At 37.3% G+C, this 12,789-nt stretch overlaps 1 protein-coding gene across 1 annotated transcript in view; it reads left to right on the top strand.

The window, feature by feature from the left end:
• Window positions 1–10,033, top strand: part of MYBPC3 (myosin binding protein C3) — a 62,026-nt gene extending 51,993 nt beyond the window's left edge. The window contains exons 29-34 of the mRNA XM_068193677.1: window positions 2,909–3,048; window positions 3,811–3,970; window positions 4,564–4,700; window positions 7,173–7,359; window positions 8,296–8,338; window positions 8,794–10,033. Of these exons, the coding sequence (XP_068049778.1) occupies window positions 2,909–3,048; window positions 3,811–3,970; window positions 4,564–4,700; window positions 7,173–7,359; window positions 8,296–8,306 (635 nt within the window). The 3' untranslated portion in view covers window positions 8,307–8,338; window positions 8,794–10,033. The remainder of the gene's footprint in view (window positions 1–2,908; window positions 3,049–3,810; window positions 3,971–4,563; window positions 4,701–7,172; window positions 7,360–8,295; window positions 8,339–8,793) is intronic.
• Window positions 10,034–12,789: the final 2,756 nt, after the last annotated feature.

The raw sequence follows: 12,789 nt of genomic DNA, 5'->3' as shown, positions 1-12,789 counted from the left end.
TATCTTTCTAAAACTGGTTAGTGACCCTTGATTCTGGCCATTGCTCTTAGGCCATAGCAGCAAGTATCTTCTGCCTATTGTTCGGTACTGCAGAAAGTCACAAAACCACATCCACCTACCGTTGCCAGAGAGTTATACTATACAGAAAATGAATGATTGAAGAAAAGAACTAATCTTATCCCACAGATAAGAGTTGGAGGACAAGCATTAATTTTGTACTTCTTGGGCAGTTTGGTCAAATGAATGGGAATACATATATTTCATTTAATTAATGACCAAGAAGAGAAAGGACTTGTAACATATGCAGATACTTCTGCAACCAGGGTATCTACTCTGATTCTTGATTCTGTTATTCTGTCATCAGAACTACCTCTTCTCAATTCTGTTAACTGCACTTGTTGTTCCCCAGATTTTATACTCTCTTGGCATGACAGAAATATGGGTGATTCAGGCACTCTTTCTACACTCCTAATGGTGCTTTAGATGCTATAGAACAGCAGGCTGAAAAGCCTGGCTTTCAGAGACACCACAAGTCAGTCAGTGATCTTTTGAGGTGTCTTTTCACCAGCTAACTTCCCTTGGCAAAAGTCTCCTTGATGAAGAAGTAATGCTTGTGTTTTCAGCACCTATCTTTTTTGGGGGGAAGGCAAGAGTGCAGGTAGCCAAAAGCTCTGCTGCGTTGATGAGTCAGGTCAGCTCCAAACAAGAGGAAACAACTCTGTTACTGCCATCACCTTCCCTTGTTGCCAAAACAGTTGTTGCCATTTACTCTACAGATCCAAAAAATATGCACTTTTTCTATGGGAAGACAGTATTTATTAAAGACTTTTAGAAAGTTCTAAGATAATGAAAATATCTCCAATCTCTGGAGAATGTGGTTCCCTCAACTTCTTTCACTCTTTACATGAATCAATAAATTATGTCTTTCATCATGACTTCTATTGACTGAAGCAAACCTCAGTTCTATACTTTATTTTTTAACTGGAATTAATTCTTTTTCTCATTATGTATTATTCGAAAATATAAATTATAATAATTTATAATAATTCATACTTTAGCTCTTCTTCCCATTGTATAAATTTCATTAGTTTGCAAAACTCCTCAGCTGAGCTTGTGCTGAGGGCAAGACAGAATACTTCCTCAGAATATAAATCCCCACTCTGACACAGTGCCCTACAGAGGACAATAACTTGGGTCAGAAGCATCAGTAAGTGTAACTTTTCCCATCCTCTATCCACAAACTAGAGATGTACAGGTTATTACTGAGAAAGAAATATTCCACCATTCTACAAAGAAATTTTGGATAGATCTTCTTGCAGATTGCATTATCCCACTGAACCACAAAGATCAAGAACATAAAAACCCATGTAGCAAATTTATCCATCTCTGCCTTTTTTAAGGTTCTTCACAAATATGCAGACAGGTGTGTAGTATGAGAAATTCTTCTTTTAAATCAGAAAGATTAATTGATTTCTGTATAATGAAGATACATATCTAAAAAACCAAATTGTTTCTTTTTCCTCTAAGTTGCGATTCAAGTTGACAACAAATGCATTTCCATATCCCTATAAGCAATGTTCATTTGACATCATATTGCCATTCCCTACTTCAGAAACAGAGAAGAAAATGTAAGAAGGCTTTACCTGGTTGGTGGCTGCTGAGAAACACAGAAGACGGCAGGTTTTTCTCTGAAATGCTAGTGTAAGATAGCAGAAAGAGGATGATAAATGGAATGAGAGCCATGCATTCCATATCCCTTATCAGACATCATGCAGTCTTCTAGCAGGCACCACTTTGAAGGAGGACAGTAGGGGTCAAATCTAATTATAAAGCAGTTTTCAATTCTAAAGTTTGTCAGTGAAAAGAGAAGTAGAACATTATGCTTTGATGTAGAAAGTCACAGTTCCCCTAATAACAAAGGCTGATTTATTACTAGTTTGCATATCCTTCTTTAAGGAATAAATTACAGGCCACTTCTAATTACATTCCTCTGTACTTTGCTCATCTCAAACCTACATCCATCAGATTCTTACCATTTTCTTCATTTTTCCAGCTTAGCTACACAATGGAGAGACAGTTTCCCTTCAGCTGCCTAGAATGATCTTGAACTATTTTTCACTCAACAAGATGAACCATCCAGCTGTCCCCAGCAGGCCCCATAACTGGGTGCAACAATCAAACATCAAAAAGGCGAACTGGTGTCCTCAAATTAAAAAAGACAGAAATATTATTTAATAATCCTAATCTAAATCTTACAGCATTTAACTAAACAACATGGTATAAATATGAATGATCCTCAAAAAGAAAAAAAGAAAATTATTATCATTTCACACTATGTTGCTTTTCTCTATATTTCCATGTATCTTAAAAAGGACACAGATTTCTCTATCTCTTTGAGAGTTTGTTCTTTTTCTAGTCATTACAGAGAAATCACCTAGTGGGCAAGCTAACAAGCACTGAGCCAAGAGGGAAAAGGTGTATTCCCAAATGGCTGGCCTTCCTCTGCTGGAAGGCACATACCCCATTGCCCTGGTTGTTACAGCAATGTAGATAAATGGCCAAGAAATTGCAATGAGGTAACAAAGTAAGTAATAAAACTGCAGTTAAAGAGTTAATCACATCTGTTCAAACAACACAAACTTCTTATTCCATTTTAAAGATGTTACTAATTCTAGTGTTTTTTCTATTTCTCCATAGGATTCAGGTGTCTCAAAAGAATATTCAAAGGGAATTTGAAAATTTCCCAATTTTCTTGTTTACAGTTTTAACTTCACATTAATGCAGTGTGTTGCTATGGAATGTTATAGATTGCTATCAGATTCTAATTTTTTTCCCCTGCATGGGGAAATGACAAAGCTCTTGGATCTTGAACTAAAAGCTAAGGTGTTTTCTTATGTCTCTTCTGCAGACAAGCCTGGTCCTCCTCAGAATATAAAGCTTGTAGATGTTTGGGGATTTAATGCAGCCCTGGAGTGGACACCTCCCCAAGATGATGGCAATGCTCAGATCTTGGGCTACACAGTTCAGAAAGCTGACAAAAAAACAATGGTAAGAACTTGGCTGGGTCTGTGGCTCTGAAGGGAGTTAAACCAGCACCTGCTCTGGGAACATAGAGACTTGAGGGAAATGACTGAGTTCATGACGCTCATTTCTGTGTCCAAGGTGTCCTGTGGCACCTCAGAGGCAATTAAACATTGAAAAATAGAATCTAAAAAAACCCCAAAAGGTGAAAGATTAAATTAAATGTTCAGTAGAAAATGGAAGAGAGATCAAACCTGTGCAGTCTCAGGTGGTGACTGCATAGACAGCTTTCCTTAGAAGGTGGAATTATACTTTTTATTTGCAATTATATTTTTCATAAATGCAGCAAAAAATTGAAGGGGAGGGAGGCAGAGTTGGACTTGAAGTGAGATGCTAAGCATACCAGGGTATGTACTGGGAGAGGTATGTATGCTTGTCAAACTGGAAAATATTTTTCTCATGGAAGACTCCATTAAGCAGTCACATTCTGTGTACACATCTTGTACCAGATTCCCCAGATAAGAGTATGGCTAAAATATGGTAGGGAGGTGAGGGAATTTTTTTCTCTAAATGGAAGCATTCATATGCCTATCACACTGCCAGAATATAAAAATCAGAAAATATATCAGCTGGTCTTCACAGGAAGCAACATAATATTAATTTCACAGGTTAGTATTAAATACCTGTCTGCCTGTCTTTTCCTTGTAGCAAATAAATTCTCTCCATACCAGAAGCAGCACCAGTCTGACCTCTCATAACATCTTTCTAAACAGTACAGTCTTGTTACAGGAATGGTACACGGTTTTCGATCACTACCGTCGCACAAACTGTATCGTGTCAGACCTGATTATGGGAAATGAGTATTTTTTCCGAATCTTCAGTGAAAATTTGTGTGGATTGAGTGAAACTGCTGCAACCACCAAAAATCCCGCCCATATCCAAAAAACAGGTAACATATTCTTCAAACCAAAGATCACAAAAGCCACTAAGTACCAGAAGTAATACACTGGCAAATGGAAAATAGAGTTTTACTAGCTGCACCCTAAAGATATTTTCATTATTTAGTATCTAGCACTTATAAAGAATTTTAGCATCAAGAGCCTTTATCTAGGAAGATCTGTACTAATACAAATGTTAATTAAAAAGTATTTAATCACACAGTCTTCCTAAACTAAATTGTCTGAAGTAAATAATACAACAGGGGAATTATATTTATATTTTGGGGTTAAAAGTTGAAGATGTCTGTGGTGAAGACTTTCTCTGCACACATATGGCTGTCATATTTTTAACAGAAGCTGAAAACCCGTGATTGCTGGAACCTTTTACCTTAACTAACACATTAAACATGAGATGTGTTTTAAATGAAATGTATTTAAAGACCTTTTTATATCACAAATGCCAAAAGCTTTGAAGTTTCTTAAAACCATACAGACAAAATAAATGATGATAGATTGATAGATTGATGATAGATGATGATGGATTGTACACAAGTCAGCAGAACTGCCAACACAGTTCTTACTATTTTGTCTCTTTGGACTGCAGGCACCACTTATAAACCCCCTTGTTACAAAGAACACGACTTCTCCGAAGCTCCTAAATTCACCCACCCTTTGGTGAACCGCTCTGTGATTGCGGGATACAACACCACACTCAGCTGTGCTGTCAGAGGAATCCCCAAGGTACACGCCACCACTGTCAGATTGTTGTTGCACCAAGGCAAGAATTCCTGCCAGCTCAGGGTGGCTGAGAGTGGCATGGCTGTAGAAAGGAGCAGAGGCCACCCGGTCACGTCCCACCGTGCTCACACCCGAGGCTGCAGAGACGGGGGCGAGCATTCGGGTGGGTCTGTGCACAGCCGGGGGGCAACACAGGGAAGGGGACAGAGGGAAGGGCACTCACTGCTCGTGGTGACTCCACACCACTGGAAATGTACCACCTCTGCACAAAACCTACTCACTGGAGAAGGTTAACAACGACAAAATGATCTGCTCCCAATCTATATTTCACTCTCTTCAGACTTTGAAGTAAACAGCAGCTGAATGTCATTTACTGTTCCACTAACCAAATGACACAGAGGAGCAGCAGGTTTATGCATCCACATAAGTTTTTGAAGTCTGAGCTATTTTGGAAAACTAACTAGAATAAGGCCTGGACTCATGTGAAGTTTTTTTGTGGGCTTTTTGTTGGTTTGGTTTTTTAATCTCGCAGGAATATTTTCTCATTCTAAATATATTTATTAAAGTCCCATCAAAGGGTACATAAAGATGTACTATTTTGTTAATTGGGAACAAGCAGTAAAAACTGTATCAGCTAGGAGCTAAATTTAGACTTCTCAGAAAAGGGAAATAAGATTTTTGTCTGCAGTGAAGGAATTTACCATATTATGACATAATCTTGTCCTAAATTTAAATTAGTACAATCCCTTCACATCTGGCTGCTTATTTTCAGCTTCTTTCACTACCTCATACCTGTGAAAGGACCTGATTGCTACAGAGCAAAACATGCAACAATCAGTCAGTCCAAATCTAAAAAAAAATCATTTTTTGCAGTCCATTGGATGAAGAAGGAGCTCCAGACAAAACTCAAAAGTCAAAAGGAATCATATCCATGTAAACAGCTTCAAAAAAACAACAGCACTTCAGAAGAAACACCAGCAACTGTAGGCAAAATCCATCTTCCAGTAGCTGCCTCAGCTTAGAAATGACAGTGTTATTGACAATATTCCCTCTTGGTTAACTGACATTTTTGTGCATCTGCATCCACTTCATTCTGTTTCCATGGTTTTAAGAAGATTCTTAAAAAAACCTTCTCAGTTTTACTGCTGTTCTTGTGCAGTAATGGAAGGCCATGAAATGCAGGCATGCTAGCTCCTCCTTCACATTAGCCTGAAGGATCCTAGTAGTCCTCAACCCTCAGTACACCTAATGCTCTTAAAGCAGCTTTTCCAGATATGTTTTTGTACTTCCATTGCCCAAATTAACCTTGATAAAATGTTTCAGTACCTGCAGCAGTACTCTGCAAAAGCTCTCATTACCTTATGTGGATGAAAAGTTCCCAGTTCTTAAAAAATGTAGATTCTTAAGCCCACCTCAGGATGATCTGTATGGCATGGAAAAGTTGCCACTGCAGGCAGAGACATTACTCCTGCCCTGCCAGTAATGAAGTATAATAAGAGAAATATACACAGAAAGATAAAGAGGCTATAGAGAAACAAGGAAAAAATGTTAAGGCAGGAAAAATTTCAGCAGAGATCTGTCAAGAAAATTAAGCAAGTGGCAGGTGGGATGCACTTGATTGATACACCACAGGTCAAAGACAACAGTGATTCAGTAGATTTGAATGCACTCTAAAAACAGTGCAGTAGTTTTGGGGTTTATGGATGAAGAAATAGAAGACATTAATTCTCAAAGAAAAACAGATGAAGTAAAGCTTGATTTTCTATTCTTTAAAGACTGTTTCTCCACTGTATGTACTAATAAGCTAGAAATAAACAAAAGCAGAATATCAGATTTTTCATTTTCAAAATTTCATTTATAAAAATTAAAGGCACATTTTCAGGGACTGGAAACAAAACATAAAAGCTTGAACTGATACAGAAGCAACCACTTCATTCCACAGCGGAAGCAACAGGAACTTCATTTTTAAATTCCTGAAGTTTCTAAAGATACGCTAGAGGGTTTGGAAAATCCTCTCCTGGACTAAACCTTGCCATCCTAATTTGGCCACTAAGCATCTGTGGACTTTTATGACACTTCTGTTCTAATAATCTGTGGCATATATTTCCCCTTCTGTAAGATACTTGTAGCATTCAAATATATTTTAGTAAGCACAACTAAATAACTCCTAAATGAATGAATTTGTAGACAATTAATAGGGATTGGGGTTTTTTTCTTTAAATTGCAATAAAACAGGGCAAAAACCTACATTTTCTATATGCTATTTTTGAGTTAACAAAAATAATGAGCTTTGAATTATTGGTTTCATGAATTTGTACTGAATGAAATGTTCCTTGAAAAATTATTAGCAGTTCTTTGTAAATAGTCCTCATAATACTGTGTAACCTTTGATGACTACATTGAGGCTGCAAGATCAGGTGTAAATCTTCTATTCTCTACCTTCTATTTTAAAAATCTTCTTGTTTTGTTCTTCAGCCAAAGATATTCTGGTTCAAAAACAAAATGGATCTCTCTGGGGATGCCAAGTACCGCATGTTCAGTAAGCAGGGGGTGTTGACCCTGGAGATCCGAAAACCCACTCCCTTTGACGGAGGCATTTACACCTGCAAAGCTGTGAATGAGTGTGGGGAAGCTGAAATAGAGTGCAGGCTGGATGTCAGAGGTAATCAGATGAATCCTGTGGATAACCCCAACACAGCAATGAGGAGAGAGTAATGGGTAGTTAAAAGGAAATTAAATCATAGTTCCCCTTTATCTAGCCCTGAATTTTTGGGTGGTATAGAAAAAGTTTGTTAATTACGTACATAAGCAAGATTGTTTTTTCATTCTGAAGCCTTATGATAGAATTAGGTTACTTGCTAGGTAATACATGTCTGATGGTGTACAATTATTGCACATTCCTATTTCTAGAGGAGATACTTAGCAGTGGAAGGGAGGTCGATCTACAACCACTGCATTGAGGATAATTTCATTAGACTTTGTGTTTATTCCATAACTGAAGGTTTTAAATCAAGTCATTGGCTATTAGACATACGTAAAAAGTAGTAATAAGTAGACATATGCAAAAGCAATCTACATCACAAACATTTTTTGAACAGTAACAAATAATTTTGTTTGTCAAAAGGACCAGGAACAAAAGTCGCCTGTTTATAACACAGTAAAAAGTCAAATATTTTTTGTAAATCTGACAGCAAACTATCTATTTATCAATACAAATGTATGTAGCATTACTTTAAGAGCTCACCCCAGCAAAAGCTGCAAAAGTGACCTACATAACAGTAACTGATGGAAATCCATTTTCAGCACAGCAAGCCTGAAGGTATTTCTACACAGCACCAAGATGAATATTTGACTCAGTGCTAAATCAGGAATGTGCATGCAGGACACCTTGCAGTGCTGGGTGCCAATACCCTCAGGGCTCACAGATTAATTTTATCATCATCTGAAGCTTGCTTTAGGAGCATTAAATCTTCTTAGAATCATCAGATAAAAGCAACTAGTAGAGAGCATCCATATTTCACTTTCAGTACCAAGTCTCAAATAGAAATTAGCATTCTTTAATGTCTGATAATATCTTGAACTTTTTTTCATTCTCCAGCACCTCAGTAAAACTCTGAATCTCAGTTGATCTGCAAGTCAAGGTAAGAATAAAAATAATTAATCTGGATGAATGAGCAATGGCTGTTTGGTCAGATCTATGAATAAACAATCATTAAATATTCATGGTAGAGACTTTTTAAAATGTTTATAATGTTGGTGGGGATATGTGTTTTGATTTCTGTTTGTTTTTTCAATAGTCAGTATTTCATGGGTCTCCACCTTTAATATATTGTGCGATTGTAAAAATCTGTAAGAACAGAATACTTGGTTGTCATTTTTTCTTAATTCACTACAAGCACTCCCTCTAAGAGACTGTTATTTATTAAAGTAGGGCTAACTAATATCAATAACCTTGCTTCAACAAAGAAAGTATACTTAACATTTAAATGCATCCAGATGTGTAATGTACATTTTAGACTTTAAAAGCATGAAGTAGTATAATAGCAATCAGGTAATGTATTTGACAGTAAATCCTTCTTCCCGTTTTCTGTCTCAGTATTAGAGTGGAACTTGAAAAGAAGACAAGTGAAGAGATTAATGAAACATAAATTCTGCTCATTTAGGAGTCCTGCTCATCTTAGAAGTCACTTAATTCACATGTACAAGGAGGCAGCAGTGTTCTGTATTGTCCTGCTTACTCGGTGTGTTTTCAGACAATATTTCCTCTTTTCATATATCTGTCATAGTTAGATTGCCCTTGTCTCCACAGGAAGAAATTGAAAGAAACCACAAAAAAAGTTTCCCCCATTACATACATGAAATATATTTTTAAAAAATAGTAAAATTATGTAAAACTGAAAAAACCCTAGTTGTTTCCTAATGTCTGAAACAAGCATAAATTCCCCCAATTCTACAGTTCACTCCATTTTCTCTTTGCAGAACTCTGACATTCTTCATAAGAAACAAGTAGCTCAGAATAATGAAGCAGTAAGATATTATTTACAGTATATAATCATGATACTTGTCTCTCTACAGCAGAATGTAACTTTCATTCCTACTGTTTTTACTGTCAGTGACTGATTGAAATATCCATTGCTGTGCTCTCGAGCAGAACTGTGTCCAAACCACACCACTTGGGAACCATTGGCTATGGCTACTTTCTCCTTTTTATAGAAAATAATTCCTTTGATAATTAGTCACTACTTGTTTTCTAGCTTTTAAAAAGGCACCAGCATAGAATTCCAGTTATTAGATGTTTTTTTCTACCAACCAGAGACATCACACGAATCTACAAGGATAATTTTGCACATCAGAAGAAACAGTAAAAATTCTAGCAAGGGAGACTATTTGCATGTAAGTAAAAAACTTTAAAGCAGAAGCTTGGAATGAATGTAATAAACTCACTGTCATAACTCTTCCTGAAGGTTTGTGAAAGGCTATGAGTGATATGTAGGTATTTTTGCAGATGATTTTTTCTAAGTGAATGACACAATTGCATTTCTAGCTTCTCACCTACAAGTTTGAAGAGTATTTGGGGTAGGCTTTTTTCTGCACTAGTTGATAGTTTCTGGCTGGGAAGTACATTTTAATGATCACAGTACAGGAGTCAGCAGGAAGATTGTATTAATCCAGGCAGCATTGCCTTTTGGAAGAAGCTACACAAAGGAACTAAGTAACACTCCTCCCCTGCTTCCATCGTGCCACTTGGGATGGCAAAGCAAAGCTGACACAGTGTGTTAGTTGTATTAACCAGATGTATTAATGTATCTTCATAATAAAAGCACTGATGGTCATGAGATGTGTATTTTAATTATTTCATTATGGTATCAGAACAAAAAAGGATACCCTCTAAAACCAAAGCAAACTTATTCCAGGTTAACACTTGTCTGTTGCACATTGTTGTTATTCAACAAATAAATAAAATTTAAAAAGGAAAATGTGCAGCCAGGTTTACATTGTTTTGTGCTTACATTTTCTGAGCAATGCTATTGTTTTTTTTAAAAGGCACATACCACTAATAAAAGACAGAGATTATCCATATTCTAAAGAACCTGTGACCAGAATGCAGTGGACCGAGAGGACATCCCAGGATCTGTCAGACAAAGCATATTGCAAAGCAGTGACTGAATTGCAAGAGTTGGAGCCTAATTCCATGGGCCTTCTAAGAATGCTGTGCTTGAAAAACACAAATTAGTTTTGATTTCCAAAGCTTCCTATGACAATGAGTCAAATGCAAATCCAAAGCATTAACAAAAGAGAAGCACTAAGTCTAGCTAGGCTTTTTAAAAGTCTTCATAAAAATGAGAATTCTGAGTTCCAAACACTAACCACTCCTCACACTGAAAAGAAGAAAAGGGAGAAGGTGCACCTGAAAAGTCTCAATTTCCTGTAATTCTTTCAAGAAAGGTCTTCAGAAAATGGTAGGTGTTTATTGATGTTTTGCCAGCATATACTATTGTCATTTATCTGTTCAATGGCTGACACAGATCCTAAAAGTAGAGTCACTAATTGCCCATTAATTCCATGCTGGTAAAAAATAAATGATTAAGTAAATAACCTTAATCTCAATCTGATTAAGACTATATATACTGAGAATCCTCTCCCAAACCTACCTGGTTAAGAACAACAAAGTATCTCCCAGTTTTCCCCCCCTCACACGTGAAAGACTACTTGATGAAAGACAGTTTACACTATCATTTTCTGGGTGAGATCTACTATGATGTAAAACCAGCCTTATGTCTAAATTTCATGGCAAATATTCTTGCCTTGTAGTTGTTTAGTACTGTTAGAAATGTGCAAGGTTTGTTCAATAGTAAAAGAAAGAATTAATATAGGGCATGAAATCTAAAATTTCCTACCTAGCAGCATTCTCTTTTAGCACATTAAGTGCCTTTTACTTTCAAAACCAGCAGTCACTGAAGTCCTTCCAGTAGTTTCTCCATCAAGACAAAAAAATCTGTTATTGCTCCAGTGAAAAGACCCTTCCATATGAAAAATATATGTAACTTCAACTAAACCTCTTTAGGCTGATTATTTCTATCCAGTTGGATGTGAAACTGACTGTAAGTTTTGATGCTTCCACAATTTCCATTTAAATCCTATCAATTGAGGCTGCTGGCTGCCTGTTCAGTGTTCACATGCCCTTCCTTCAGACTATGAACTATATACCTGATGGAGATACTTGGATGCTTTGGATTAACATATGTAAGACTCATTTGAAGCACAGGGGTGTTGCAGGGCATTACTAAAGCCCAGTGCTTCGCTTCAGGTAAGAAACATCAACTCTAAAATATTATGACAAGAAAAAGCATTTCCAGTACTCCTACCAGCCCAGTTCTCTCAGGGTGGCATTATCTGCCAAACAAACCCTCTGCTGACACTTTAGGACAACACACACTCCACACCACAGCATCAATTCTTTTGTTTCAGCACTGTTGTGTAAATACTCTAAGTAAGCAATATTTACTTACTCCTGGCAATGAGAAGCTTCATGTAATGCACTTCATAAAAGCCACCAGCTGGAATTAAACTGTCAAATGCAAACAAACCTTATCTGAGCACCTTGTTTCCCTGAGATTGCCTTAGTCCTCAAATCCTGACCATTATTCTGTGAGCAAATAATAACAGCAAAAGGAGTTAATGATGGACCATTACTTCTTAAAATAACAAAGAAAAGGGCCAAAGAGCTCTCTCTGCTGCAGCACCAGCTCTCCCCTTCAGTGCCAGGAGCTCCCTCACACACTTGTCAGCTCTTGCTGTGAGAGATTATTGCTCAGGGCTGCAAACCCTGAAGAAAATCTCTTCAAACTGTGGTGTGAGCATAGCACATTAAGGTAAAGCTGCCGGGTTTCCTCCTTTTCCTCTTCAGCAGGCTTATACAGATGCTGTCAAAGGCTGTGTGGGAGTTAACGGACGGTCTCCCATGGAGATAATTCTTTTTTCCTATTAACAAATAACAAGTGGATCAGTTGAAGCTAAAGAAGGAAATTACAGTTATGTCCACACAGCAGTCATGACAGAGACTGTTTGGCAGAGCTTCTCAGGTTGCAGCCTGTTCTGTATTCTGCTATCACAGACCCACAACTACTACTTTAAAACTAGCAGGCTTATCTGTGGTGACACCTGCAGAATAAAAGTGTTTTTCTTTCCTGAGCCTTAGGTTTCTGACTGGTTAATAAAAATCTCAGGAGTATTTCATCCCCAAGTCGCTGTAAATCCAAGAATATGCTCTAGTACTAAAGCTATTCTTGCAGAAAGGGTGCCAGCTCCTAATACATATTCTATACCATCCACAATGCAGGTGAATACTTGTGTGTCCAAGGAAGGGTAACCTGTGTAATAAGAAGCTATGTTTCCATCAGTGTGTGTTGTCACCAATGTTTCCATGACCTAGGTGATCCAGATGACCTTCAAAGGTCCCTCTCAACCCACATTGTTCTATTATTCTATTATTCTTAAGCAGCTTTGCTGCCTAAGCTACAACACTTACGTGATATAGTGGGGTAAAATGCAAATCAAATTGATTCTGTCCCAACAGAATGTTTATGAAAAG

Source organism: Anomalospiza imberbis, chromosome 6, assembly GCF_031753505.1.
Source record: "Anomalospiza imberbis isolate Cuckoo-Finch-1a 21T00152 chromosome 6, ASM3175350v1, whole genome shotgun sequence".
Lineage (NCBI taxonomy): Eukaryota > Metazoa > Chordata > Aves > Passeriformes > Viduidae > Anomalospiza > Anomalospiza imberbis.
Note: the sequence above shows the minus strand (reverse complement) of the source record. Positions and strands in the feature narration are given on the sequence as shown.